Raw genomic sequence first — 27,995 nt, forward strand, 5'->3', positions numbered from 1 at the left:
TATAGATCCACTGGGCGCGTGCCCCGCAGAGCTTCTCAGGCAGATTCCAAAGACCGAACCCACCCAGTTCGGACGAAACTTGTAGCCAGTCCCGTGATACCCAATGCCTTCGCCGTTTTCCCCAGATCTTTTCAATTGCCGTCTTTCGAATGGCGTCTAAGATCTCAGGCGGAGCTGGGTGAAATTGGTCGAGGTATACTATCTTGGAGTATACGAAGGTATTGATCACCCAGCAAGCTGTGCGTAAGGGTAAATCGTAAATTAGAAGCTGTTGTGTCCTGCGTGTTAGGGCCTTGCATACCTCCCGCCATTCATCCTTGAAATCTGTCGTACCAAGACGGATGCCGAGATATCGGAAAGTAGGCCCGGTGAGTGAAAATCCTGTACGATCGGCTATCCGAGCCGTCTCCGTTGAGTTCTGCGCGCCGAAGGCGTAGAGAAATGATTTCATTGTGTTTATCTTTCCTCCCCCCAAATCCCGGAATAACTTCAGTGAAAGCATGGCTTGGTCTGCGTCGCTCGCAGATGTGATCAGGAAAGAGATGTCGTCGGCGAACGCGGCGAGGCGAAGGGGCCGGGTGGCATGACAGGGGAGGCCGGAGAGCACACGGCGCAAGCGGCGACACAGAGGTTCGATTGCGAGCGTAAACAATACCGGAGCGAGCGGATCACCCTGGCGCACGCCCGAAGCTATTGGGAACGGCGTGGTCAGCCAGCCATTAAAGTGGACTCTCCCAGATAGGTTGACTGTCGTGGCTTTGATGAAGCCTAAGGCAAGGGGCACGAAGTTGGATTGTACGTTCCTTACATTAATGCAATTTCTTATATTGACATATCAGATCCGAAATAGTGTAATGGTTAGCACGGTCCGCTCTCACCGGGCAAATCGGGGTTCAATTCCCCGTTTCGGAGCTTTTTTTATTTTTTTAGTCAACTAAACTTTTATTCTATTTATTTCGTTATTATATTGATTTCTAAAAAAAAAGATAATTAAATTGTGTTAAAATATATGGATTGGTCGATGTTGGAGTACATCATCGGGGATGCTGGACAACTTCGTCTTAATTTTGTCAATAAAGGTATTTTATCACAATGACAAAATCTCCTTTTATTACAATATTAAGACGAATTTGTCCAGCATCCCCGAGGATGTACTCCAACATAAACAAATTACAGTACATATTGGTCTGCGGTAATAAGAAAAATTTTGTCTGAAAATATATTGTGTATGAGATAGTGAAGTATAATCGTAAGAGACAAACTAAATTAAAGATTGCTAAATGAATAGTATATAAATTAACTATATTAACTATCTATTTAAATGTAAGATAAGACTAAAGCAGTGCATGACTCTTGCATTATATAGCTGCACATTTCTTACGATTTCAGTGGCTGCCTACACCAAGTTCGTGTAAGAACGCATCATTATTCGGCTCGCGGCCCAACAATTCTTTCAAGTTGTCCAGTTCCTCTCTTGAACCACCTCTTTTCAGGATTGTATCTCGGTATTGCAAGCCCACTGGCGTGTACATTGGATTGGCCTTGAACTTGGTGTAAAAGATGTCAGCAGCAAACACCTGAGACCACAAGTAACCATAATATCCCGAATCGTATCCACCCATTAAATGACCAAAAGAACCGTATCCATACGTCATCTCGCTTCCTTGCTTCATCAATGAAACTTCTTCCCGTCCCTGATTCCATTCCTTATTTACATCAATGTTACCATCTGAAGTGTGAAGCTTCAAATCAAACAAGGCAAAGTGCAGTTGCCGCAGATTGAATAAGCCGCCATTTACATGCTTTGATTGGACAATATTAGCAATTAAATTTTCATCGATGGTTTGGCTTGGTTCGAGGTAATGACTCGACAGGGACTTTAACTGGGTTGGCTGCCAGCACCAATATTCAAGCATTTGCGAAGGTGCCTCAACAAAATCACGAGCGACATTGGTGCCATGGAACCTGCCATACGTGGTCACGGAAACCAAGTCGTGAATGCCATGGCCCAGTTCATGGAAGAAGGTCACAACTTCGTCATGCTTCAACAGCGATGGCTTGTCGGCGGTAGGTTTGGAGAAATTGCAAACCAGTGCAGTCACAGGGTATACTCTTTTGCCGTTTTTATCGGTGTATCCTGGGCTCAAGTTAAAATTTGCCGCATGGCCGTACTTGCCATCGCGAGGGTGAAGATCGAAATATAGCCAGCCAACAAATTCGTCCTCGACTAAGCCGTCTTTCCAAACTGCAAATTGCTTGACGTCAGGGTGCCACGCCGATTTTTCCAAGTCAGCAACTTCAACAAACTTTAACGCAAACAAGTTTTCAAAAATTGAAAGCATTTTTTCAACAGTGGATTGTAAAGGGAAATATTCGCTAATCTTTTGCGAATCAACTTTGTATTCCTTCTCAAGAAGAAGGCGATCGAAATATCTATAATCCCAAACGTTGAATTCCGTGTCATGAGAAATTCCAAGTGCTTTTTCATCTTCTTCTTTTAATGCAAGAAGCTTTTTAATCTCATTCTGACCAATTCCTGCTAACTTTGAACGCAAGTCAGTCAAAAAAGTCAGCACATGATCCGGTGACTTGGCCATGCGCTCTTCGAGAATGTATGCGGCATGAGTGGCATATCCTAAAATACTCGCAATCTGTGCTCGAATCTTGACAGCTTCGATTAACAAATCTCCGTTTTCTTTCACCTTGTTTTGGTCGCCCACGAAAGCTCGACGACGAGTATCCGGATTCTTCGCATACTTCATGACTGGAAAGAGGTCAGGGTATTTAAATGTCATCTTGCGCTTTCCATCAACTACATCATAAGAATTGACGATGTCTTTAGGAACACCTAAAAGTTCTTCTTCGGTGAACAAAATGAACCCATTCTCCTCGCCCAGTGCTTTGTTGTACTTAACTTCCAAGTTGGACAACTTCTTTTGCAAAGCTTTCAGTTCTTCTCTCTTTTCTAACGGTAAGGCAAGACCATTCCGTTCAAAATCTTTGTTAATCTTTTGCAACAATCGCTTCGATTCAGGATCTACAACTGGATCCTTTTTAAATACCGTATTTACGGCTTTGAAAAGATCCTCTCTCATGGAAGCCTCGATGTCAAACTCTCTAAATTTCTCTTCTGCTGCACGACTGGCATCACGGAGAGCTTTATCGGAGCTGACATGCTGATAAAACGTGAGCTGGTTAACTTGTCCGTACCTGATGTTGTCTGCATTGGCTAGTCTCTTGACAACGGATTCAAACGTAAATTCCGCATCTGCCGAAACTTCATCGTCAAGTTTCTTAGTGTACTCAATTATTGCTGCCGTTTGAGAGGCGATCTGGTCAGGAGTGTGAGTCCACGCCGGTGGTGATTGGGGAGGTGCTAAAATGATTAACATTAGCTGATTATCAACTTTGAGTGTATCACGGGCGGCTACATACTCTTGATCGACATGCCAGGCTGGTGTGCACGGCCGAGAAATTTCAAAAACGGGGAAGAGAATGAAGTTGTTGTGGTAAAAGGTGACGCGTACAGGACAGCAACCGATGTAAAGAAGCACGCGGCAGTGATTGGATAGAAAAGCGAAGATGCGCCTGATTTGGGCTTCAGTGAGTTGATTAAAGACGCTCTAGATAATATCCGAGCAGGAGGAATCTGTGGACGCGCCAGGATGAACAAATAATATACCGTATTTCCTCTCGAAAAATGAGTTCGTTTAGTTCCAGTTGGAATAGAAAATGGTCTTTAAAATGGTGATGTTTTAATACACAAAACCTGATAATTCCCCTTCACTTCGTGATTAACTATTGCGCGGGTGGGGCCAGATGAGGCATGACCCCGAAGAAGCCAATGAAATTTGTAAAAATGGTTTTTTCAGTTTCCTACAACGTAACTATATTTAATAATACTATATTTCAGGTTTACGCTGGTAGATACGGCCTAGCTTGGGATTATTCTATGCAAAAATACCATGGTTAACTGTAGTATCTGAATAAAGAAAGGGAATAAAAAGGAAACGTACCCTTGCCCCCGCATACTTGGTATTGCGTTGATCTATAACCAGGTGAACAGAAAATCGTGCATTACTGATTTGCAAACGACAACAACGGCTGCTGTTTTATTTTTTTTTATTTCACAATAGCATTATGAGTGGACACGTATCGCCATCGCCAGCACCGGAAGCACCGTCGTCTAATCCGTCCAACTTTTTGGCTAGTATCACGGGAGCTAAAGTTGCAGTCAAGCTGAATTCGGGCGTTGAATATAGAGGTATTATATCAATCAATAGATTTTGCATTTACTTTTTAATGAAGAACTTCATGCAAAATCTTTTTGTGGTTTTTTTTTTGTTTTTGTTTTTTTAGGGGAGAGGCGAGGCTTGATTGGGGATGTCACTGAGAAATATTGATCTGCGTCTTATTTCTTCTCATTCTTACACGGGTTGGTTAGATTTTCTAACTATTATGCAGGTGAATTGCAATGCGTTGATGGTTACATGAATATAGCGCTTGAGAAAGCGGAGGAATATGTTGATGGTACCCTTAAGAATGACTACGGTGATGTCTTCATTCGAGGAAATAATGGTAAGAGTTATTTGTTGTCTTGTGTAATGCTCATTGGTGACAACAATACTAATATATATATTTATGTATAAGTTTTGTATATTTCGGCAATTTAAATGATTTCTTTTGGCATTAGGTATTAAATTCTGTGAATAGCGTGTATTATATATCATTGGCTCGGTGACCCTAGAACGCATGTATGAATAGATCATGATTGGATAAACAATCAGCGGCAACGGCCAGTTTTATTGTAAATATTACTTTGAATTAATTGGGTGTATTTCTGTTCAATAATTTGTACATTATAGCAAAATATGTTAAATTTCATCTATAATGTTCAGTATTATCCTTGCAAGGTCATTGTGAGTGAACGATCTTACATTCTTCATCTTCGTTATGGTACATACAATACATGCTAGCTGATAGATTGACCTATCATTGCAGTTTTTGCTTAATTTTAATAATACAAATTGATATAAAATCAGCATAAAAAATAGAATACATTGTACACGAACAGTAACATTGATAAAAGAGCCGCAGCAACTCAATTGCGTGCGACGATAACCAAAACCTCCATTCTATATTCTTTGTTTTTGTTTTTGTTTTGATTATTCTCATTGCACTCCTTAAAATCTGTATACGCACGTACTGCGGTTAGGTCTACTGGCAAATAAAAATTTGCTAATCTTACCATACGACGTGTAATCACACACGCGCCGCCTTAGTCCATTACTTGGTTGCTTATTCGCATGTCGATGCGAATTTACTTCCGCGAGCAACCGCGGACGTTGCTTCTCGCTACCGAAGCACATGCTCTTTCATTTCAATGTGTGACCGATAATGCCATTGCAGCGGCAGTTGGTAGTAATGTTAACGGTAATGGTGGCAGTGGTGGCAATGGTGGTGGCAATGGTGGTGGCATCGATAGTGCGTCAGATAAACGAGAATATGGAGGAGACCGGGGGGATTACTCTGGAAGAAAGGAATCCATTCGAAGGAACAATAATGGCCCCCAATTTTTACAGTCGTCAACCAGAGTTCTTGTTGATTTCATGCCGCGTAGCGAGATTGATTTTGATGTTTTCCGACCACTGTCGTCGATATCATGTTTTGGATGCCTGGGCTTGATCGCAGTCGAAGGTGATTTGTTTTTGGCCATCATCACTGGAGCCACTCAAGTAGCCGAGCCAGTTACTCATCGTGAAACAGTGTACCGAATTCATGGACTTGAATTCTATTGCGTATCCAGATCGACCTGGGATTTTATCGTGTTAGATCCGTCCGGGAACCCACTTGACAGTGCCGGCCTCGGAATTGGGAGTGATAATTATGATTTTGCAAATTCTGGTGGCACACAATCTGGTTCGAATGCGATCATTGAGCATCCATGCGTTAGCCTTCGGAAGTTACTCACAGATGGAAGCTTCTACTATTCAAATGACTTTGACCTTACAAGTCGCATGCAATCCAGGTAAGCAATTAAGGTCCCATTTATTGTTGTGCATTTGATTTATTTGTTTTTTTTAGATCATCAGAGCCTACGTTTGATATTGATGGGTTTGATGAAGCCTTCATGTGGAATGGATTTATGATTTCCGAACTGGTAAAGTATCGGTCTCATTTACAACCAGAAGAGAAACTAGAACTGGATCATTCCAGATTTTTGACTTCAGTGATTCGCGGTTTCGCGGAAACAGTAAAGACTAAAATAGAAAGTAAGCCAGCTACATTGACGATCATCTCACGGCAAGGTTGCCGAAGAGCAGGTACAAGGTATAACGCCAGAGGAATAGACGACGAAGGGAATGTTGCGAACTTTGTGGAGACGGAGACAATAATTAATACCAAAGACTGCTGCTTTTCATATACACAAATCCGTGGTAGCGTTCCGAGTAAGTCGTTTATCGTGTTTTTTTTTTCTCTATATTTTATTTCAAAGCTCTAATTACAAGCTAAATAGTATTTTGGGAACAAGATGTTCAATTATTATCTGCTAAAGTCACAATCACTCGAGCATTTGAAGCCACTCAGCCTGCCTTCATGGCCCATTTTGATCCGATAATTAACAAATACGGCCCGGTTCATATCGTCAATCTTCTATCATCCAAGCCCGGCGAGTATGAGCTCACACAAAGATATCATCAACACATTAAGCATGCAGCTGAGCGCGAATTGGCGGATCAGTTGCGAGAAACCAAGTTTGATTTCCATGTCGAAACTGCAAAGGCCGGGTATGCGGCAGCGAATCGAATAATTCGATTTATTCAAGACGATGCTGATGAATTTGGATTTTTTCTTTATGATAGTCAAAACAGAGAAGCCGTTTTTGAACAGACTGGAGTGTTTAGAACTAATTGCTTGGATTGCCTTGACAGAACAAATTTGGTTCAGCAAATCATTTCCAAGCTTGCCATCGAGATCTTTGCTCAGCAGAAAGATATATTGCCAGGCAACGAGTTATGGCTTCGGCATTCAGTTTTATGGGCAGATAATGGTGATCAATTATCCAAGATTTACGCTGGCACGGGCGCCTTAAAGACGAGTTTTACCCGATCGGGCAAGATGAGCTTGGCCGGTGCGATTGCAGATGCTACAAAGAGTGTTAGCCGGATGTATATTAATAATTTTGTTGATAAGGGCAGGCAAAATACGATTGATGTATTACTTGGCCGATTAGAAGGTCAACAGAAAGTTCTTTTGCACGATCCGATCAATGACTACGTGACGGCGGAGCTGGCAAAGCGCAAGGAAGAGTTCACATCTTCAAGGGAAATTTCAGTTTTTGTTGGCACGTTCAATCTTAACGGTTTTTTATTTGATGGAGATTTATCTCAATGGTTGTTTCCAGATGCCAGCAGTGACATCGAGACCGCCGATCTGGTGATTGTGGGATTTCAAGAAATCGTTGAGTTAACGGCAGGACAGATTTTGAGTGCGGATCCAGCCAAGCGACAATTTTGGGAGCATCAAGTGTCCAGATGTTTGAATGCACATGGCGAATACGTGCTTCTTAGATCGGGACAATTAGTAGGTACCGCATTGCTCATGTACGTAAAGGCGTCCGAAGTGCGCCAGGTGCGTAACATCAATGGTGCGATGAAAAAGACCGGCTTGGGCGGCATGGCAGGAAACAAGGGCGGCGTGGCGTTTAGTTGTGATTACGCATCAACAAAACTTTGTTTTATCACGTCACATCTCGCAGCTGGATTGTCGAACGTGGAAGATCGCAATCATGATTATCGGACGATTGCCAATGGCATTCGGTTCCCCCGAGGCAAAACTTTAAAGGATCATGACACCGTGATTTGGCTCGGTGATTTCAATTACCGAATTGACTTGCCAAACGACGAAGTGCGCAAGCTGATTGAATATAGCGCGGTTGATGAATTGTACAAGTATGATCAACTTAACAGGCAAATGTTAAATGGTCAAGTGTTCCCCTTTTTCTCCGAGGCGCGTATCACGTTTAAACCAACTTACAAATTTGATAATGGCACGGATACATACGATACGTCGGACAAAGCGCGTATTCCGGCTTGGACGGATCGCATTTTAATGAGAGGCAACAACATAAGGCAGGTTAATTACGGAAGTGGGCCGTTAAAATTTTCGGATCATAGGCCCGTGTATGCTGGGTTTAAGGTTACCGTGTACACTGTAAACGACCAAATTAAGGAAAGACTGAGCCAGGAGTTATATGCCAAACGAAGAGGATATGTTGGTCAGTTATTAGAATTCGATGGTGAATTACCAGGAAACTGTATGTCAATCGAGGGGGGAGGTTACCTACGTAATGTGCTAACCGTAATTTTTAGTACCGGCTCCGAGTACCGATAAACATAAGTGGTGGTTGGAAGGCGGTAGGTCAGCAAAAGTCACTGTCTCCGCTCCGAGACCAAACATGGTGGTTAATCCAAACCGGCCGTCTAACCCGTTCACGCCGACCACGCAGCCGGACTTCATTGGCAAGAATGAGTACCAAGCTAACGGTTTGGTTGGCAGTGACAGGGCCGGCACGAGCGTGGCGGCAGCGGCGGCAGCAAGCTCACTTGGAAATGCATTAAGAACATCAACTACAACACCGCCGACGATTCCGAAAAAGCCAAACAACTTGTCCGGCACGAGACTTCATGCTTTAAATGACGAAACGATTCCACCGGCATTGCCACCACGGCGGCTGACGACTGCAAGCTCTACTGCTTCCTTATTATCGTCATCACCATCATCATCGTCATCATCGTTGTCATTTTCGTCGCGACGGCCCAATGTCGACACGCAGTTGCAAACTTTTGGTCGATCGTCTAGCGGCGAGATCATACCTCTAAATCAAAGCAATAGCACTACTTCTATGACGACGACCTCTGCGGGAATAAGGAATCAGCAGTCTTTTGCAAGATTAGATTTCCCCAGTACGTCATTATCTAAAGTATCACGAACACAAAATGCCGCTGCAACCAACCGCGACATCAGCTCTACAACCACGCCACCGCCATTCCCACCGCGCCCTCAATCATCGTCCGTGCCATCAGTTACTAATCGTGTGGCGAATTCTAAGCCGTTGCCGTCGACGTCAACTCATGAGTTGGATGAGAAATATCCAACGTTGACGCCATCGACGAAATGGAATAAATGAGATCATAAAATAACAACATCCCCTTCCTCTTCCTCTTCTTATTTGTTCTTTCTCCTTCCATACTCCTCCTCTTTTTCCTATTTCATAGTTTGACAAAAATTGAAATTACATCTAAACTTGCCTGAAATTTTAATTGTATTTAGAGCGCCAGTTAGTTTATCTCGTATTGATTGACAAGGCATGCTATTAAGTCCTTGGATAATGACTAAATTTTAACTAATTGTTGATTGTATTGAGATTATTGTGCTGTGAATTTGTCTGAATCATAAAAAGTTGAGTTTCCAAATTATCACTACTAGTTTTATACTTTTAAGGCGCCGCATAATCACGGAATATTTTGAAACTTGTCTTCGCCTTTAATAATTTACAATATCCATACTACGTTATACCGAGATTCAAATTAAATTCCGCATCTTAAATTGCCCCGGTTACTAACAAAGGGCCGATATGAGTTCGACTAACACGATATTTTCAGTTCCGCCACCTCGAAACCCGGGACCGCTGCCATCCGAAATCAAATTTGATCCTTACAATCGTGAACTCACGTTGTCACAATATTCCGACATATTTTGGATCACGGACAAGCAACTTACAAGGAAAGATCGCAAAGATATTACGACTCAACTTAGTCGGGTATATGTTTATAAAATATTTGGCGCGCTAGGTGGATTGCTAGCCACCGCGACCGGATGTAAGTTTATGGAGAAATTCACGATCTTGCATTTAATATCACAAGCTTACCTCAAATGTGTGCGTGTTTTCTTTTTGGCTTTAGCTTTTTTTGTTATGAAAAGAGTATTCCCTGCTACGAGACGATCAATGTCAGTTTTGTTTGGACTAATGGGTGCCCAGGTTGGATCTGGAGTAAGTTTACGTCATGCATCTCTCTCTTGCTAATGTATTTGTATACATGTTAACTTTATGTTCCAAGGTTGGTGCGGTTTTTGGCACGGAAAGGGCACATGTTGATTTTAAAAATCGTTCTCAACCTGACATGATTATTCATTTGATCGGTTACCGGCCAACCCTTTCACTCTGGCTTAATTACTATTCAAATGGCAAGCCTCAAGGCGTATGGAAAACTTACTGGAATTCAAGCAAGCAAGATTATCAGCAACAAGATCGAGCAAGTTGGGGTGACGATAAGATTGATCAATTGGAACGAGAACAGTTTGAAACTCAAACAGATGATTTTAGTTCACAATTTGAAGCATCACCACAAGCTAGTCCGTCATGGCAAATTCCGGTAAAACAAACTGGTGATAATAGTAACAACTTACAACAAAATCGAAACACTGAATTTAAAAAATCAGTTAGCAACGAACCACCAAGGTACAAGAAATCACAACAAATTTCAACAGAATTGGAAACTCAAGAAGCATTCGATAAACGAGTTGAACTTGAAAGAAGAGGTGAAGATCAACCTGATGACTTTAGTCAAAGTGAAAAAAGATATTCAAAATCGAAGTATGATTAACTTTTTTTTTTTTTTGAATTAAAAATCAATTAATTATTGTTTGTTCATTGACCCCGACCCCGACCCCGATCAGAATCAAGTTCCCCATTTAAAAAAAATCCCAAAGAAAAAAAAAATTTAAAAGAAAAAAGACTCAGTATAAATTTAGAATTCAAGCTCATCCTTCTTATCTTGACTCTTTTCATCAATAATAACCGGAATACCCCATTTCTCGATAATCATGCCACCCTTACCAACTTTAAATGAATACTCCATTTCTTTTACAGCCATGGAACCGCGATCACTAACAACCGGCAATTTTAAGACATGGATAAAGCCTTGATGTCTATCCTTGTCGGACTTACTATTACTATTATTATTATTATTATTGTTATTATTTGAAGAATTTGTTTCTGCGACTGGAACCAGCCGTACCACGCCATCGACTAATGTTTCGATCCACGGTATCAAAATTGAATTGCCCAGTGAGGCATCAAACAAGGACGCAGATAACGTAAATAATACCGAGAGTGTAGAAGCGTACTTTCGCAATAATGCTCGCAATCGATGCAAAAATTGTAACAAGTTGTCAGGTTGAAACGCCGTGGCGAGCGGGTAGGTGGTTGGGTTAAGAAATCCAGGCAGGACCACCCTGGTCACGGTTCCGGTTGAAGCAGAAGCAGCAGCGATCTCGGACAAGCGATTTAAAATACCATCGAACGACGTCGCTGTTGCATCAATGTACTGAATCTTGGCTGGCGGCGTGACTCTCAGCGTCAGGTTCCACGACCTGCAATACTCAGTTTCCTGATGCGGAGCCTGCCATGACTGAACCGGCTGATGCCTGTACCGCCATGCGATCTTCATTTCTTTTTCCGATGGCCCACCAGGTACCAAAGACGATAAGTTCAAATTATTCGATGGCGCTCGTCTCTTGCTGGATTTGCTCGCCGGATCTGCAGGTGCCGGCAACTCGTGACCCCATCGCGCATGCGTGCCGATGGCCACCACGGTATCACCATTGGCAACCCCTTGTGCCGCGTAGCATCGGGCAATTACGGAAGCAAAATCTGTAGATCCAGATTCAAATACCAAAAGCGACGTGCCCAAAGGTAAGCCATCATGAAGAAGAAGCCGATCTAATGAGCTCGTGCCAGTCGAATGAGTAATGTATGAAGGCACGAGCGTGGACGGGCGGCGGAATTTGGAAACTGGTGAAACCGGTGAGGATGAAGTTAAAGTCGACTTGACAAATGATGGGACCCTAGCCGATACTATAGGAGCATTTCGTTTCTGGAATGACATTTGCCGATCGTCTTTAGTATTTTATTTTTCTTTTAAAATTGAATTGTATTTTTTAAAACAATTATTTTTGCAAAATCTGCCAGCCCCTGAAACGCTAAATTTACTTAAACGCCAATTTCTGTGATTTCTCAGACCTTTTATTCTAACCGTTGTTACGACATTTTAAAAATGTTCAAAAAAAAATGTATGGAAAAAATATATATAAATAGTAAACACCAGGCCCCCAAAACAATCCAATTATGATACAGTAATACCACTAGAAAACCAAACTAAAAAAAAAAATTGGCACAGCTTATGTATTGACTGTTGGTACGTCCCTTTGTCGCCGTTCGGGCAGCGCCGGCGGTGTCCGATCCAGGACATCCTTTAACAAGAAATCCATGTTCATGCCAATCTCCTTTAACTGTTCAGCATTCAATTTTGTGGCCGCGACCGTTCTCAAATATGGCTGACTGTTTGGAGGTATCGAATGCGTGGCCTGAGTAAACACTTCAGAAAATTTTTCCACATGCAATCTTGTCCAATCCACCATTTTGGAAGTCATTTGATTAGAAGTGAAGCAATCAACATATATGCCAATGGCAGTACGAAGTAAAGTAAACACGATCGTGGAAACCTGAGAAATGTAAAACGGAATATCCTCCGGATCTAACTGAATTTGCCTCACTCGGTAATCAATAATTTCGGTTCGAGAATTTAAAAACTGATCCCGGGCTGAATCTTCAAACCCAAGTTCCAATAATGACATTATGGTTCGGACAATTTTTTTGCGCGGCGTAAACTCCGAAGTAAAATCGGGTAATAATATATCAAACACTTGCAACGCGCGATCATGAATGGCAGGATCAATGCCATCCTCATCTTGATCCACTTTTAGCTCCTGAATCAATTTAATGGCTTCATCAACTCTGCGATGAGCAATCATCACGTCAAGATTAAGTAATTTCGCTGCCAAATCTGACAAGTTGTCATTATTTTTATTCCCCCCATTTACTGATACGTTTGATGCTGATGACAACGTCCGCAGCAAATTACCTTTGGGAGCTTGTTGTGCTTGTTGTGCTTGCTGTTGCTGCTGATCTGATGATTGCTTCTTAGTCGACTGCCCGTTAAACGAATTATTCCGGCGCGTGGCTTGGCGTCGCAGAATCGGCAAGTCCGGCACGTCATCCTCCTTCTTGTTACCACCATTCACGTCGGCATCCAAAATCTTCATTTCACCAACAACATTGCAAAGCTCGTTGACCATGTTTCTCGTGCTGCGAATCTCTTGTTCTAATGTCGAAATTTCAGATGAGATTAGCACGAATTGCGTGTAATTGTTAAACAAGTTCCGTTGCATGTCTTTCGAAACCTGGATCTTGGCCGTGTTTAATTTTTCCAAATAATCTCGAACTTGATAGTCTGCCGCGTCTGACAAATGTTGTTGAATAAATTTGTCCGCGTCAAACACGTTTTCCTGAAACGGCCGGATCGTGATGGGATAGTCCTTCTCGTCAATACCGCCTTGCACGTTCTGAATGGCGGACCTGGGCGAAACTGCCACAGAAAGCCTGCCGGCAGACAATGTCTTTGTCATGGGCAATGATGACAAAGTCCTTAATTCTGAATTCCCCGGTAAATTATTGACATTACGATCTTCGTTGTGTTGAACATTAATTGTATTGTCGTCATGTTCTTGTTCATCTTCTTCCAAAATCACTGGATTTATTGTTCGCTTGCTCTCAGGAAGTGATGGATAATTTGACAAGCTTATATCTGGAATCGTTTCAGAAGATAGCAACCCCGCTTTTGATTTATCTTTTTTGCTTTTGTGCTTGATAGAGCCAAACCGATAACGGTTAGAATACCGACTTAACAACTTGCCTACCTAAACTTGTTAAAAAAAAAAAAAAGCACTCTGGTTAACATCGTCATACTAAAAAAAACCAAAAAAACAAATTGAGCTGCAAAAAATTTAAAAACCTGCCTTTTCATGTTCATGGGCATTTTCTGAATCCGTGGCCCTGTAATTATGGGACATGGACGGGATAATGCTCTCCCGGGCCCGCGCATTCGTGGACGACGACGATTTGGTGCCAGGACTGAATGATCCGGCCGTGACTCGTCTTTTGCGTCGTGATTTCGATTCTTTCACATCTTTCGATGATTCTAATAAAGATGCCATGACGTGATGCAGTGAACTTTGCCGGTCGGCCTTGATAGCCGCTCAGTGATCTAAATCGTCTCTGTTGAGGATGGTTAAGGTTAAGGGTTGGTGCCCTCACCCATAAATTACATTTATTATATTAAACCCTTATCTTTTCTTGTCAAAAACAGCAACTTCTAGATATTAACGATCAATTAACCATGTTCTTATACAGCCTTGAGTCGATTTTTTTTTTCGTAGTGTCATGAATTATAGTGTCTTGTTGGAGTAATGATTAAAAAATATCTATTTTACATCCGGCATAAAACTATCCGTATTTACAACATGACAATTCTTTTTTGTTTTTTTCAACTCATTTCTGGTTCCTTTCGCTTCTTTCGTTTTACTTTTTTCTTGCCAATCACGACCGGCCGCTTCATGAGATCGGCCAATTCGTTTGCGTCAAACACGGTATCACAAATGGCGCAACTGCCATCAGCAGGCGGCTGGCAAAATATTGACAAGCAAATATTACACACATATCCAATATCAACCACTCGCTTATGACAAAAGCATGCAGCCCTAAAATCCACGCTAGATTGGGTTGGCAATATCAAATGTTTCCGAAGCGTGCGATCGGGCATGAACGCGGCGGTTAAATATTGAATCAGACCCTTGGGGTGATTTAAATGAATGTAGATTCCGCCTGTCGTATCAGAAGCTTGTTGCAAGAAAACTGCGTCCACACCTAACTTGCAAACGTCGATCGGAATTTTCATCTTTTGCGCGGCAAAAATGCAATTCATGATGGCCACGTATTGCGATGCCAATTCCGAAGCCACGCTAAACACAAACATGCGAGCTCGCATTCTTTCCATCACCACTGCTGATCCTCCTGTTACTGATCCAGTGACTGTCGAGGTTGCTGTTGTTACCGTGCACGTGGTTGTTGACACTGCCGTGTCCACGGCCAGGCCGCCCGTGAGCCTGTTAATGTACGCCAACGCGATCGAAAGTGCACCGGAGATTGACGTCGTGTCAACCACCTTGCCCGATCGTTCAATATCATCTGCCTTGGTTGACTCAATCAATTTGCCAAGTTGTTCCAACACGGCCTCGTTCACGACCCTAAATTGCTTGTACATTGAACTCGACCGTGACGATGGCTTGTTTTGATCATGCATCGAAGACTCTGATCCATTTGACACTTGTTCATCGTCAAGTCCATAAACTGATTGTGACTCCTGCTGTTGCTGTTGTTGTAGCTTTTGACTTTCCAATTTAGGCTCTGGTTGCGGTGGGTATAAAAACTTGGCCTGATTTGCATGCGCAGCCACGACCGCCACTTCATTGGCAGGACTTAATGCCAAATGTGAATTAATAAAAATAAGAAGCGCAGCCACTGCTTCATGTAACGTAATCTCAGATTGCCTTGACCAACCTACCGGTGACGTGTCTAACACGATTACCAACAGCGACGGAACCTCGTCTAAATTCGGGGGTTTTAAAAAAGCTCAGTATTATAGTTTTCTTTTTCTTTTTTTTTCCAAAGTTTAACAAGTATTGTTAAGTAACATACCATGAGCAAACGCAAATTCATCTTGTGGAACATGCGCGGATCCATCTACGGCATTCATAGTCAAGACAGTCCGCTAATCGCAAGGTTGATTAAACTGAACATTTCATATAATGTTCAATCGCAGACTGTTGCTTACATAATACCATAGTCATCTCAGCGTTAACATTTAAATTTTTAACACATTAAGAAATATATACACAAACGGAAAGAAAGGAAAAAAAAGACACAAATATTTTAACAGTCCTTTGATATAAAAAATAAAATCGTCTTAATTAATATTACTGTTGAGATAATGAATGATAGCTTGTGTTTGATGGCGGCGACGTGCCTGGTTCAGCAGCAACAGCAGCAACACCCACTGCTTCGCTCGCCGACACCATTTCGATCCCTTTTTCCTTATCAAACTGACGAATCCGCGTTGATGATTTATGAAGGTGCACTAAGGTACCATAAACAACTGCCGTGGACAGCCACAAAATAAACGATGCCATGATGAACGAGAACAGCACGATGTCTCGCTTGCACTCGGCGTGTACCAGCCATTGAATCACTTGATCCAAATCTGCATCCTGCTGTTCAAATGATGTTGACGTTGCAGGTATTGTGGTGGTGGTAGTGACCGTGCACGGCAGCGGCAGAAACAAGTAATGAAGAATTACTGCCACGCAGGCAAGCCAGAATGCTGACAACACAATGTTCACGGCAAAATAGTCCTGAATGGTATAAGTGGTAATCTTAACCATGTGCCACAACACGAGTACTAAACTTAAACTGGCCACCGTGATGATGTAAACCCAACCTGCCGTGGACGCGTACGAGTGCAGGTGAAGGTCGCGACCGGCGATTCCCAACACGACCGTGCAAGCAACGATATGAATAACATGCAGAAAAAAGGTAATAAGGATATTTGATTGCTTGAAAACTAAGGTATATGATTTAAACCCCATGATTTGTGTATTAGAGTATATATGTTCAACAGCAAGGAAGAAGAGGATGAATAAATGCGGTTGAGGATGTTGCGGTGGTAAACAAACAACAACGCAAGTACACCGGGGTAATTTTCGCAAGCCGGGTAAATTGGAGATTCGTTTTTGCACGCATGAACGGGAAATGGGATGGACCGGGATTGTTACTAGGATGTGAGAGGAGAGCAAAAGGTTGGAAGGGCAGTAGTGTAATAATATCATTATATATTCTTCTATCTTGGGCGGTCTTTATCACGACTCTTAGCAGAGCCCAGAGGAGTAAGGAAAGTATAGTCGAGAGATTACTGTCAGTAAATGTGCTTTTAATAGGTTTAAATTCACCTCTATTAATAGCTTTCATTGCAGTGTCTTTACCAATAAAATTATTTAATACATCTTTATTGATCTCACCATTTGCATTCACGAGTGGGCAGTTGTGGCTTAATTTCTGAAACTCATTATCAGGTTAAACTAACTAATTACGACAAAAAAATTGTTAAAAACAAGGATTCAGACCAATCTTAAGCTTGTTTAGGTAACAAATTTTTCATCGTAATTAGTTAGTTTAACCTGATAATGAGTTACGTACCTAGCAAGTAGACCTTCTCGATCTGATCACCGAGTAGGTGGCGTTGTTGGGTCGTATGTGAACATTGTAGGAGCTTGGTAATGTCAAGAACCGAGGTGAGGTCGTCATGAAAGCCGTTCAGGATAGCAAGAATATATAATGATATTATTACACTACTGCCCTTCCAAGTATCGTGCTGGACTATTATATATACTTGATTTACAACCCAAACCTTTATCACGTCCTAGTAACAATCCCGGTCCATCATTTCCCGTTCATGCAAACCACGCACACGTGCACCTGCCAATCAGCATATAGCAACCAGCTCATCACTTCTTGCATAAGTACTCCAGGTAATAAATTATTTTGATGCATGAATTAAGAGTAATTGCATTTCAAATTACAACTGAATCTCATCCAAGCCTTGCAAGTTCTTCATGGTGCCCATATCGCAACTAACCATGTGTAAACGTGATTAAAGTTCAACAACTCACCTCCTGGTAAATTATTCCCAAATGGCACGGCAGCCGATATCCACCGAGATCCAGTTAATCAAAACAAAAAAAAAAAACTCAAAACGAATTTTGAAAAAAAAAAAAAAATGTCAGCTAGTGAGAACGCAAACATTGAAGACGATCTTGTTCATGTTCCAGCTGAAGGGTAAGTGTCTATGTTTATTTGGTTTCGGCAATGCAGGCTTAATCAACCTCCTTTTTCTTTTATCCCCTGGATATAAATAGATATAAAGTCGGAACAAAGAAGACGGTTGATGAATATGTCCAATTGGGTAAGTTATTAAAAAAAAAGCTTTGTACTAATTTTTAAACTAACCACAATATATATAGATAATAATGATGAATCTTTAAAGAAATGGAAGGAATCGTTAGGTTTAGTGGGGTCAGGTTCAGGATCAATTGGGGACGTCAACGATAAACGAAAAGTATCAACACCATAAAAGAAAATTGTTATAGATCTTGGTGAATATTAACTGCTTTTATTTAGGTTGTCATATTAGGACTCGAACTTGAATTTAGAGACCATGAAACTTTTAAAGTTAATTTGGATACTCAAGGTATTACAAAAGAAATAATAAATATTATAAACCACTTACCAATGCCTAAAAAAAAATTAATAGCCGAAGTTGACAAGTTGAAAAGCAATCCAATCGTGATTAAGGAAGGCGCTCATTACAAATTGCGAATCAAGTTTCGCGTGCAACATGAAATCATTACCGGACTTCGATATTTGCAATTAGTTAAACGGAAAGGCGTTCGAGTCGACAAATCAGACGAGGTAATTTCGTGCTTGTTTTAGGGCAAGAAAATAAATATTAATTTGGAATCAGATCTGTGGCAGCTATTCTCCAAATACTGCGGAAAAGCCATTTTATGAGAAGACATGTGAGTTGTTTATCAATTATCATTATCAAACATTCTATTATTATTATTGTTATTATTATTATTTTTTAACTTTTTTAATCTACTACTAGTCATTGAGGAAGAAGCACCGTCAGGCTTACTCGCTCGCGGCACGTACGACGTGACATCCAAGTTCGTAGACGATGATAATTTTACTCATCTTCAATTCACCTGGGTACTTCATATCAAGAAGTCATGGAGCTGAAATTTTTTCAAATAAGCCTAACGAGAAAGCATTGCTCCATATCGACCAGTTACAAATGTGTATTTTTTTTTGTCTTGATGTCAAGTTGAAACTCGAAAGTGGAATTTGTATTCGCGTTAAATTATAGTTTTTGGTCAACGTAAGCCATTGCCGCAAAAATGCATAATGACAATGCACTTATGCCAAAGTTACTCGCTCGGTAACCAAAAATCGGGAGATCGTGTCAGCCTTGAACATATATTTGTAAAGAGAATATATATTTTAAAGCAACAATGTGTTTGTTTTGTTGCTCTGCAGATGTGTTTTTAATATTATTGGCAATATTGTTCCCGCCTTTGCCAGTATGGATTAAGCGAGGCATTTGTTCTGCTGATTCGTTGATTAACATTGCCCTGTGCATGCTCGGATTTATTCCTGGATTACTGGTATTGTTCATTCATTTACGGCCAATTATTATTATTATTATTATTATTATTATTATTATTATTATTATTGTTTTTTTTTAATTAACAAATCAAAATTAGCATTCTTGGTATATTATTGCTCGATTCCCGGAAGAACCATTTATCGACGCCGACATTGAATCACAGGATTTTGCCCGGTCTCGCCATGAACCAGGCATAACCACGTTTTACACCAGGCAGCAATTTGCATACTCACCCATTCCTCAACAAGACCTGCCATCTGAACGACCGAGTCAAGATCGGCAACAAGCCGCAGCTAATGAGTTTCGTCCACCGGCAGCGTCGGTTCCTGCTGCAGGTCCAAGTAGTAATAATTCAGACGATCATGTGCCACCAAGTTATGACGATGTGTTGAAGGATAATAAGATTCAACGAAACGATTATTAGTTTTAACATTGTGGTTTTTTTCTTTTTTTTTTTTTTTTTTAAGCAGGGTTTTCTCTTTTCATTTTCTTTTATTTTTTTCTGTTTCAATAATTTTGTAATTTCATTGTTGGCTTCGGTCATGCTCCAAGGTATTACAAGAATGAGCTCCAATCAAATATATGTTTAATTGTTTTTTATATATTAATGGGTATACTTAATGTGTATATTGTATGATATCTCGTTCCCAAAACATGACATTTTAAGGTTTCTTAAATTGGCTGATAAAGTTCCACTGCAGCGGCGCGCGGCGCGCGAATGATTCGCGTTAGGGTTTTTATCAGTAGTAAATTGAAAGACGACTTGAGATTGACAATACAAATTGGTGATTTTTGCAAGCTTGTTTTTTTTGTTTTTTTTTTGTTTTCTCTTCGTTTTTTTTTAAATTAATTGAAGTAATGTCAACCACAGTTACACCTACGATTTCGATCACGGACGTGCCTTCGAACGTGACCGTGCTGGCACAAACTCCGCAACTGATTGCATTATACACGTACGTTTTAGCCAGATCCGAGAGGCATGAATTTTGATCTGTACACATTAAACATCTATTGGCTAAAATTTAAACGTTATCTATAGTATAATTCGGGATGTGAACACGCCGCGAGCAGATTTCGTGTTTTATAGCAACCGGATCATTCGCTTGCTGGTCGAAGAAGGCCTGAACCATTTGCCCACGCAATCTCACGACGTGACCACGCCCACTGATTTGACATATCAAGGGTTAAAGTTTGAGGGAAAGATTTGTGGCGTATCAATCATGCGAGCAGGTGAATCCATGGAACAGGGATTGCGTGATTGTTGCCGGTCAGTAAGAATCGGCAAGATCTTGATCCAACGTGACGAGGAAACCACGCAGGCAAAATTGTTTTATGAAAAATTACCGACTGATATTAATGATCGGTACGTGCTATTACTCGATCCCATGTTGGCCACAGGTGGGTCGGTCATTATGGCGGTTGAAGTGTTGATCAACAAGGGCGTGCCGGCAGAGCGTATCTTGTTTTTGAACTTGATCTCATCACCGGAAGGCATCGCATTGTTTGCCAAGAGATTCCCTCAAATCAAGGTCATTACTGGGTTTATTGACGAAGGATTGAACGATGAAAAGTGAGTTTTTTCTGTCTTTTCTTGACTTGGCTTTTTTTTTGTTAATCAGGCTAACTATCATGTAAAAAGGTTTGTGGTTCCCGGACTTGGTGACTTTGGTGACCGGTACTACTGTATATAATTTATAAAAATTTGTGTTTATTTCTAATGCATGTTCCATTTATTGAACAATGATATCACATTCTAAAAAAAAAAAACCGACCCGTATTCACAATAGTGAAATGTACAAGTAAGTCATTAATTAAATACATATAGAAGAAGTATTCCTTTAGCGCAAAAACGCCGATTCCATTTCCCACTCTCCCCGCAAAACCCAATCCCCTACACCCAACAAAGACCAAAAAAAAAATGCTAATAACTGTAAATGTGCATGCAAAAACTAATATACACTTTCGTCAGCGGGTAAAAGTGGTAAAAAAGAAAGACCAGATGGTTGCTGATGAAGATGACGATGAAGGTGGTGATGATGAAGATTACGTTGATGCCGTTGATGTTGATACGGCGGCGACGGTGACATTGAATGAGTTTTCCAATCGTAAACGGACTCTGAGTTGTCATCATGGTCCGGCATTGATTCAAACTTTCGAATTACTCGCAAGGAGGACAACAGGTCCGCAGAAGGCGTGACCACGGCATCATAACTGTTCCAATACGCTTCCTCGTCATCGTCCGCATCACTGCTCGATTTATCATGGCCGTGATTATAATAATAAGACGAATAGTAATCATCACCGTTGCCATATGCCCTGGCGCTCGCACCAGCAGCCTGCAATCGAATTTCGGCAGGCGCGGCAGGCGCGGCCTGTAAGGACGACATGGATGCGCAAGACACGGGGATTTTATACTGCAGCAAGGCAGCCTTAATCCTGGCCTTCTCGCACCTGGCATCTTGCTCTTGTAGCCATGCATTCTCGGCATCGTCCACTGTTGCGGCCCAATCACGCCAATACAGGGCCTCATCCTGGCGGGACAACCTGCACTCGTGCAATTTCCAGCACCCACCGGGCCGGCCAGGCACGTCCATCAAGACAAACAGCATTTCCAGCCCGTTTTCTTTGCCATAATAGTCACAATGACTGTTATTATTATTGTTATTATTGTTGTTGTTTTGCACAAGTGATACGGAGCACAGCAACGTAAAGTCATCCAGGCGCTTGAACCCGTTCAACACGGCGTCGCCAGCTCTGGCGACTTGCAACGCGCCCGCCACCGCCTGCCGCACGGGTGAGCTGGTCGCGTGTGTCAGTAATGATGCGAATTGGACTGCTGCCGTGGCGTGGTGAAAGCACGGCTGCGGGTCGAAATTCGCCTTCAGTGCGGGCGATAACAGGTCGACCAGCAGCTGACGCTGTCTTGCGGATGCCAACGCTGCCAGGACGGCCGTGACCAAGCCAACATGGTCCGGACTAATACTCATTGTAGTCTAACCAGTTGCATTAACAAGACAGCGAGCAACGAGCATTCACATGCATATATATATATAACTATATATGCACCGGGGAAAAGGCAGCTTACCTCATCGTCGAGGTGGGGTGACTGTGTGGGGTTCCGGGCGCCCGCCGGCTGAGCCTTGTCGGAAGCCTGCCCAGGTCGTGATCCCGTGATCCCGTGATCCCGCACGGGGTGCAAGTAAGTCTACAATGGCATATACGGGGTTACAAGCTTGTATTGTTCACAGCCTAACTAGATTAAACCATCCACTGGTCAGTCAGGCGTGGATGCGCTCCTGCACTTTCGGATACAGCCTGATAATGTCGGCCCACAACTGCGGGTAGCTCAGTCGCAGCACGTCCGGATCCCGTGCCATGGCGGTGAAGAACGTGGCCGTGCCGCTCTTGATGGGCACGGTCGCAATGTTGCACACCTGCAATCCAATCACGAACGCGAATCCAACCACCGGCGCATTGTAGTTGCCGCTCGAGTTGTAAGCCGGCTTCGTGTACGTCAGGTACAAGTACGCGAATAGCGCCGTCAGGTAAGCCACGAACTGCGCGCCCAGGTTCAGCACCGGGTCGATCAGGCAGTCGTTAATCAGGGCGTCCACGCCACGGTCCTTGATCAGCCGCCATGTTTCCTTGGCGGCTGGAATGTACGCCGCGCCGTACAGGGCAATGTAGCAGTACGCGTAGTGGTTAAAGAACTGGACCGCCCAGTTCAGCACCATGATGAAGCACCGCAGCACGCACAGCAGCGCCACGGCCCACATGTTGCCCTCCTGGCGGGCGGCCTGCTCGCCCCATGCCGCCAGCTGTTGCAACAACTGGATGATGGACACCAGCAGGCTGCCGAACGAGATCGATCCCAGCGAGTACGTCATGGCCCGCTTGAACGCGCCCAGGGCCGGCCACCGTGGCATGCCCTGCGCCGACCGCGAGCAGAAATACCACGACCCGTACACGCCCGCGTTCGTCGTGTGCACGATGTTTTTGATCACTTCGGATATGTAGTACCCGCAAAACGTGATAAACACAATCAGGCCGATCAACTTGGCATGCGAGCAACTGCCGCTGCCGTTCGCGCACGTCTGGCTGTCCGCCGTCGGATTGTACTTTACGTACGTGGCCACGAGCGTGACCGAAAACCAGGCCGCAAACGCAGCCGCCACAACGGCGCCGATCGCGGACGTTACCAGCACGCTCGGGTGCGCCTTGGTAACGTCCATAATGGTTTGCAAGATCAAGGTCGCGAACGGGATGCGCTTGATCCATGACACGAAGCACACGACGCCAAACACGGCAAAGATCAAGAAAACAATTGCCGCCGAGTAATAATGTACGGAAAAATAATAAATTGCCGTGGCGAATCCAAACAGCAAATTAAGAATGCCCGTGATCCAAATAAACTGCTTCGTGAACGCGCGCGCCAGCCAAAAATACAAGATCGACACGACAAGCGCGATTACAACCACGAACGCAAACAACACGATCGTGTTTGTGTTTAGTGAAAAACTTTCGCCACTGCCGTAGATGCCGTCACCGATAAACGACTTGTTTTCTGAGTACGCATGCAGCGTGATGCCACTGACAGCAGTAAACCCGCCAATCACGGCCAGCAAAAAGAAAATTGCCCACACGTCGTTAAACTTGGGCTTAACGACCTCAAATTTTTGTTCAAACGTGACCCATTCTCCCTTGTCGTTAGCCTGAGGCTTGGTTGATTGGTTTGGCGCTGGTGGTGGCCGGGTCTGTTCATACTGCGGTGCTGGTTGAGTGTACGCCTGTGGAGGATAAGTTGGTTGATTAACTGCTCCTTGATAACCGCCTTGCTGGGCCATGTTTAAATAATGATAAACATCTACTAGCTGATCTGAACTGACAGAAGAATGTCGACGGCATATAAACAGAGAAGCATTTTTCAGTCGAAGCCCTTGATGTGACGTGGGTTGATGCTGCGCTGGATGAGCATCTGCCGATCACTCGCAATTAAGTTAAGGTTGCCTCCACCAGCGCACTTACGATTGCTATTCACCCCATGATATTATCAATTCGAGAGTTTGGCTACTACTTAATAATTCATTGCTTTGCAGGTGGTTCAAAGACACAAAATTGCCTGGACTGATGCCAACTTTTTAAATGGAAGGCTGACGGAAGCAGATGCTATTACTTTTTCTTTTTTTTTTTTTTTTTTTTCCCGAAAGATGATGCGTCGAAAGTACGGCATTCATTCCGTACACAAGCTGCGACCCCGAACTGAATTTCGTCAACATTGTTGTGCAGTTGATTCAAAATAGTTGTGCTGTAGATCAACAACGAAGCCACCAGTGACCAATCAGCTTATAAAACACGAGACTGTAAAAAAGCATACTGAAGTATCGTACCATTGCTTCATTTTCCCAAGCATTCAACTGCTCTAAGAAGCCTAATTGAACGTAAAAAATAGTTATTTGCAACAACGGGCGTTGCAAGAATTATTAAGCGTCGTACGCAGTTTCACTCGAGAGCTACGTACGTATATAATTGAATAAATAATATTACAACTAATTATTATAGTTAATATAATATAATCGTACAGATGCTCCATCTGATTCAAACTGTGATTATTATGTCCTTTCCACCAAAAAGTGACTTAAAACTAATTAGACATGCAAATTAACCAAACAAAAAAAACAAGCAAAAGTACAAACTAAGCAAGAAACAGGATATAAGGAAGCAGGAAACATCACCACAACCACAAATTATTTCATAAAAATCAGAGAAAAAGCAACAACAATGACAACAATGACAACAACGACAACAACGACAACTGGCAAAAAAAAAAAAAAAATATCAAAGAGTTTGAAATATAATATATTTTTAAGTGTATCAACGTGCACTTAAATATCGATTGGCTGGCCATTGACAAACCCGTCTTCTTCGTATGAATACCGTCTTGAAACGTTTTCAATCCCGCTCATTTGCCTGGTCAAATCTTCACAATCATCACCAAGATCCATATCAATATCACCATCATCATGATACCCTCTCGACGAGGATGAAGCGGATGATGTTGCCGCAGCTACTGTGCTCAAATTTCCTTGCGCAGACGATGTGTTTTTAAAATCCGTCAAGGTAGCCGACGTGTCATGCCGATCCAACCTGCCTCGGCCATGGAAATAAAACTCATCTTCTTCTTCATCCATCGGTGGCAACTTATGATCTTTAAAATGATCATCAATCGAAGATTCGTCTACAAATGTAAAACCTTGAAAATTAGCTTGCATGGTCGGCGACAACGGTGTCGACGCGATCAACCGGCTGCCTTGAAGCGCACTCGTGGACGCGTTTGTAAATTCTGGATCAAAATTTGACGTGTCAGTCTCTGAGGTTAAATGTGGCTTAAATGGCGGCGGAAGTTTCTTCTGCAACAACAGGTCCCAATCAATGTCATTAAAAAACGGATGCGCCCGAAGTTCTCGCGCGTCATCGATCGCGCCCAGTCGATGTTTGGGGTTGCGATTCAACAGACCCTTAACGAACGATTTTCCATTCGCCGACAATGCATCCTTAGGGAACCGGACCTTACCGAACGCAATGTTCTTGTACATTTGTTGCGTGTCTTCAGCATAAAATGGTGACCATCCACAACACATTTCAAAAATCAAAACTCCCAATGACCAAAAATCAACCATCTTGGTGTATCCCTGCTCGTCAAGAAGAACTTCAGGTGCAAGATACTCAGTCGTTCCGCAGAAAGTATTCGTGGTATCGTTCGACGACAAGTTAGCTTTCGACAAACCGAAATCACATAACGCAACGTGCCCGTTCGCATCAAGTAATATGTTTTCTGGCTTTAAATCACGATACACGATCCCATTATTATGCAAATGTTCAAGGGCAAGAATTAATTCAGCAATGTAAAATTTCGCCCGACGCTCACTAAACCGACCTTCCTTTTGTAAATGCCAAAATAATTCACCACCAGACATGTAATCCGTGACCAAATACAAATCAGTCGGGGTTTGAAATGAAAATTTCAGGCCGACAATAAAAGGCGAATCTGTAGTGGCAGTTCGCACAAGAATGTTTCGTTCACCAATCGTATGCGCGACTTCCTTCTTCTGAACAATCACTTTCTTTGACAGTACTTTCATGGCATAAATCCTTCCAGTATCTTTCTTTCGGACTTGATATACCTGGCCAAACGTGCCCTTGCCAACAAGCCGAAGAATTTCAAAATCATCTGGTCCGTATGGACGTTTCACTATGGTTTCAAATAACATTTGCAATCTGACCTCACCACTAACCTGCTCACCGTCCACTCGCGGTTGCAACTTATACCATTCGTCAAATATCTGATCCTTCCGCAACACAGGAGTAAACCGTACATGGCCCAAAAATGAATCATTGGTACGTTGGTCGTAAATGCTAACATCAATCTCGGAATTATCAGTAAGCACATCAAACACGGCTTCATGCGTCCAGCTTGGGTTTGCTCCAGAAACTTGACCTCGATTTGAATTTATTTCAGACAAATTTGTGGTTGACGACTGACGGGATCTTGATGGAATCGCAATGCCGTTAGTAATTGTATGCGATAATGATGACGATGAAGCTGCAGCAGCTACCGCAGCAGCTGCCGTTGCCAAGCCAGATCCAGACACAGCCTGAAGACCAGATCTGTCGATGAATGACGTGATTCGGCTGTCTTGAGGTTCAGAAAAGCTTGGCCCATGGGTGATAAACTCATTAGATTCAAACGTGCACACAACGTATGGCAGTGCGTCTCTAGATGTGACCCTAAGATTTTTTGCTTGCACAATCTTGACGATCAACCTGCCACGAGGCGGGTTCACCGGCGTGGATGAAGTGGTCGGAATGTTACTGCCAGTTATGGTGGTTGAGTTTGAAAATGAAGAAGCAGAAGATGGAGGTGATGACTCTGTGGTGGCACTACCTGAGACGTGGCGATGATAGGAAGGTGAGTCTGGTGGGGAAGCGGTCTGATTTGCATAGGTTGATTAGCAAACATAAATACATAGCCATGAAAAGCAACAAAATCAAAAAATCACATACGTCTGCAAATGCTTGTTGTAAAGGTGGAACTCGTTTGTCAATCAAATCTGGTTGCGGAGTGGGCCGCCGTTGATCATTGGCCTCAGTGGGGAAGGTCGTGCTCGGCAGTTGCTCGCTCAAATTACTAATTGCTCCCGGTTTTCCATTATCCTGAACAGCAGACGAAGACTCAGAAGAATTTTTAGGAGTTGACGATCTGGAACCAAAAAAAGGAAATTTAGAATGCTTCTCTGGTTTTTCCTGGTGCTGTTGTGGCTGGTCGATGGCAGCAACGGCGGCGGCATCGACAGTGATTATGGTGGCGGCGGCACCTTCACCAGATTCATTAACATTGTTAGACTCCGCATCCTCAGGCTTGTTGTCTAGTCCACTTAAAGAATTTGAAGAATTCGCAGACACATCAGCCTTGGAATGAAACGGAAAATGGAACAGAGACTTTGCAAAGTCAGCCATGATTTTCCCCTAAGCTTTCATGAAATCGACACCCCCGTGAAACTCCTTTGACCCAAGAGCGCACTGCGCAATAAGCAGGCGCAAGAGGGAATCTGTCAAGAGAAAAAAAAAACGTCTAAAAATGCGACGTTCCCTATTTGAATGCAGAAATTAAATTTTTGGAAAAAATAAAAGGAATATAAACAAGTGGGATCGTATTACTACTATGGATGAAAGAATCGTCGTCGCTGAGTTAAATAA

The 27,995-nt window shown here is 42.7% G+C and overlaps 14 protein-coding genes and 1 non-coding gene across 15 annotated transcripts; 7 read left to right on the forward strand and 8 right to left on the reverse strand.

Moving 5' to 3' along the window:
* Positions 1-840: 840 nt before the first annotated feature.
* Positions 841-912, forward strand: V1514DRAFT_t15. Its single transcript has one exon. It is a non-coding gene; the product is annotated as a tRNA-Glu (tRNA).
* A 473-nt stretch (positions 913-1,385) lies between these two features.
* Positions 1,386-3,448, reverse strand: V1514DRAFT_346106 (uncharacterized protein; the record flags this gene model as incomplete). The annotated part of the gene is made up of 2 exons (XM_066929254.1): positions 1,386-3,376; positions 3,436-3,448. 2 exons carry the CDS (start codon positions 3,446-3,448, stop codon positions 1,386-1,388), a joined length of 2,004 nt encoding a protein of 667 aa, XP_066785269.1.
* Positions 3,449-3,882: 434 nt separating this feature from the next.
* On the forward strand, positions 3,883-5,019 carry V1514DRAFT_325293 (U6 snRNA-associated Sm-like protein LSm6). The gene is made up of 3 exons (XM_066926579.1): positions 3,883-4,264; positions 4,465-4,578; positions 4,651-5,019. Exons 1-3 carry the CDS (start codon positions 4,141-4,143, stop codon positions 4,671-4,673), a joined length of 261 nt encoding a protein of 86 aa, XP_066785270.1. The 5' UTR covers positions 3,883-4,140; the 3' UTR covers positions 4,674-5,019.
* Positions 5,020-5,136: 117 nt separating this feature from the next.
* Positions 5,137-9,545, forward strand: V1514DRAFT_325295 (SacI homology domain-containing protein). The gene is made up of 4 exons (XM_066926580.1): positions 5,137-6,028; positions 6,085-6,449; positions 6,518-8,317; positions 8,373-9,545. The coding sequence occupies exons 1-4, from the start codon at positions 5,307-5,309 to the stop codon at positions 9,188-9,190; spliced, it is 3,705 nt and encodes a 1,234-aa protein (XP_066785271.1). The 5' UTR covers positions 5,137-5,306; the 3' UTR covers positions 9,191-9,545.
* V1514DRAFT_325298 (uncharacterized protein) lies at positions 9,546-10,718 on the forward strand. The gene is made up of 3 exons (XM_066926581.1): positions 9,546-9,881; positions 9,966-10,054; positions 10,122-10,718. The coding sequence occupies exons 1-3, from the start codon at positions 9,638-9,640 to the stop codon at positions 10,665-10,667; spliced, it is 879 nt and encodes a 292-aa protein (XP_066785272.1). The 5' UTR covers positions 9,546-9,637; the 3' UTR covers positions 10,668-10,718.
* Positions 10,417-12,020, reverse strand: V1514DRAFT_168399 (Elongator complex protein 4). Its single transcript, XM_066924554.1, has 3 exons — positions 10,669-12,020; positions 10,550-10,614; positions 10,417-10,485 (listed from the first exon to the last, which is right to left on the reverse strand). Exon 1 carries the CDS (start codon positions 11,949-11,951, stop codon positions 10,812-10,814), a length of 1,140 nt encoding a protein of 379 aa, XP_066785273.1. The 5' UTR covers positions 11,952-12,020; the 3' UTR covers positions 10,417-10,485; positions 10,550-10,614; positions 10,669-10,811.
* Position 12,021: 1 nt separating this feature from the next.
* On the reverse strand, positions 12,022-14,188 carry V1514DRAFT_168398 (Cullin repeat-like-containing domain protein). The gene is made up of 2 exons (XM_066924553.1): positions 13,921-14,188; positions 12,022-13,821 (listed from the first exon to the last, which is right to left on the reverse strand). Exons 1-2 carry the CDS (start codon positions 14,116-14,118, stop codon positions 12,244-12,246), a joined length of 1,776 nt encoding a protein of 591 aa, XP_066785274.1. The 5' UTR covers positions 14,119-14,188; the 3' UTR covers positions 12,022-12,243.
* A 156-nt stretch (positions 14,189-14,344) lies between these two features.
* Positions 14,345-15,733, reverse strand: V1514DRAFT_302230 (TFIIH subunit Tfb4/p34). Its single transcript, XM_066925569.1, has 3 exons — positions 15,659-15,733; positions 15,034-15,568; positions 14,345-14,949 (listed from the first exon to the last, which is right to left on the reverse strand). Exons 1-3 carry the CDS (start codon positions 15,714-15,716, stop codon positions 14,448-14,450), a joined length of 1,095 nt encoding a protein of 364 aa, XP_066785275.1. The 5' UTR covers positions 15,717-15,733; the 3' UTR covers positions 14,345-14,447.
* Positions 15,734-15,790: 57 nt separating this feature from the next.
* V1514DRAFT_325305 (uncharacterized protein) lies at positions 15,791-16,729 on the reverse strand. Its single transcript, XM_066926582.1, has one exon. It carries the CDS (start codon positions 16,603-16,605, stop codon positions 15,937-15,939), a length of 669 nt encoding a protein of 222 aa, XP_066785276.1. The 5' UTR covers positions 16,606-16,729; the 3' UTR covers positions 15,791-15,936.
* A 658-nt stretch (positions 16,730-17,387) lies between these two features.
* Positions 17,388-19,043, forward strand: V1514DRAFT_325307 (immunoglobulin E-set). Its single transcript, XM_066926583.1, has 7 exons — positions 17,388-17,851; positions 17,932-17,978; positions 18,037-18,131; positions 18,194-18,263; positions 18,327-18,484; positions 18,537-18,591; positions 18,681-19,043. Exons 1-7 carry the CDS (start codon positions 17,793-17,795, stop codon positions 18,812-18,814), a joined length of 618 nt encoding a protein of 205 aa, XP_066785277.1. The 5' UTR covers positions 17,388-17,792; the 3' UTR covers positions 18,815-19,043.
* On the forward strand, positions 19,044-19,775 carry V1514DRAFT_325310 (uncharacterized protein). The gene is made up of 2 exons (XM_066926584.1): positions 19,044-19,239; positions 19,339-19,775. Exons 1-2 carry the CDS (start codon positions 19,087-19,089, stop codon positions 19,663-19,665), a joined length of 480 nt encoding a protein of 159 aa, XP_066785278.1. The 5' UTR covers positions 19,044-19,086; the 3' UTR covers positions 19,666-19,775.
* A 200-nt stretch (positions 19,776-19,975) lies between these two features.
* V1514DRAFT_325312 (uracil phosphoribosyltransferase-domain-containing protein) lies at positions 19,976-21,030 on the forward strand. Its single transcript, XM_066926585.1, has 3 exons — positions 19,976-20,194; positions 20,281-20,811; positions 20,881-21,030. The coding sequence occupies exons 1-3, from the start codon at positions 20,100-20,102 to the stop codon at positions 20,930-20,932; spliced, it is 678 nt and encodes a 225-aa protein (XP_066785279.1). The 5' UTR covers positions 19,976-20,099; the 3' UTR covers positions 20,933-21,030.
* V1514DRAFT_325316 (uncharacterized protein) lies at positions 20,930-21,886 on the reverse strand. Its single transcript, XM_066926586.1, has one exon. The coding sequence runs from the start codon at positions 21,848-21,850 to the stop codon at positions 21,191-21,193; it is 660 nt and encodes a 219-aa protein (XP_066785280.1). The 5' UTR covers positions 21,851-21,886; the 3' UTR covers positions 20,930-21,190.
* A 633-nt stretch (positions 21,887-22,519) lies between these two features.
* V1514DRAFT_276067 (plasma-membrane choline transporter-domain-containing protein) lies at positions 22,520-24,085 on the reverse strand (the record flags this gene model as incomplete). Its single annotated transcript, XM_066924917.1, has 1 exon — positions 22,520-24,085. The coding sequence occupies one exon, from the start codon at positions 24,083-24,085 to the stop codon at positions 22,520-22,522; it is 1,566 nt and encodes a 521-aa protein (XP_066785281.1).
* A 677-nt stretch (positions 24,086-24,762) lies between these two features.
* V1514DRAFT_325319 (kinase-like domain-containing protein) lies at positions 24,763-27,974 on the reverse strand. Its single transcript, XM_066926587.1, has 2 exons — positions 27,303-27,974; positions 24,763-27,229 (listed from the first exon to the last, which is right to left on the reverse strand). Exons 1-2 carry the CDS (start codon positions 27,753-27,755, stop codon positions 25,124-25,126), a joined length of 2,559 nt encoding a protein of 852 aa, XP_066785282.1. The 5' UTR covers positions 27,756-27,974; the 3' UTR covers positions 24,763-25,123.
* Positions 27,975-27,995: the final 21 nt, after the last annotated feature.

The sequence above is a fragment of the Lipomyces japonicus genome, assembly GCF_038497905.1.
Source record: "Lipomyces japonicus strain CBS 7319 unplaced genomic scaffold V1514scaffold_5, whole genome shotgun sequence".
NCBI lineage: Eukaryota > Fungi > Ascomycota > Lipomycetes > Lipomycetales > Lipomycetaceae > Lipomyces > Lipomyces japonicus.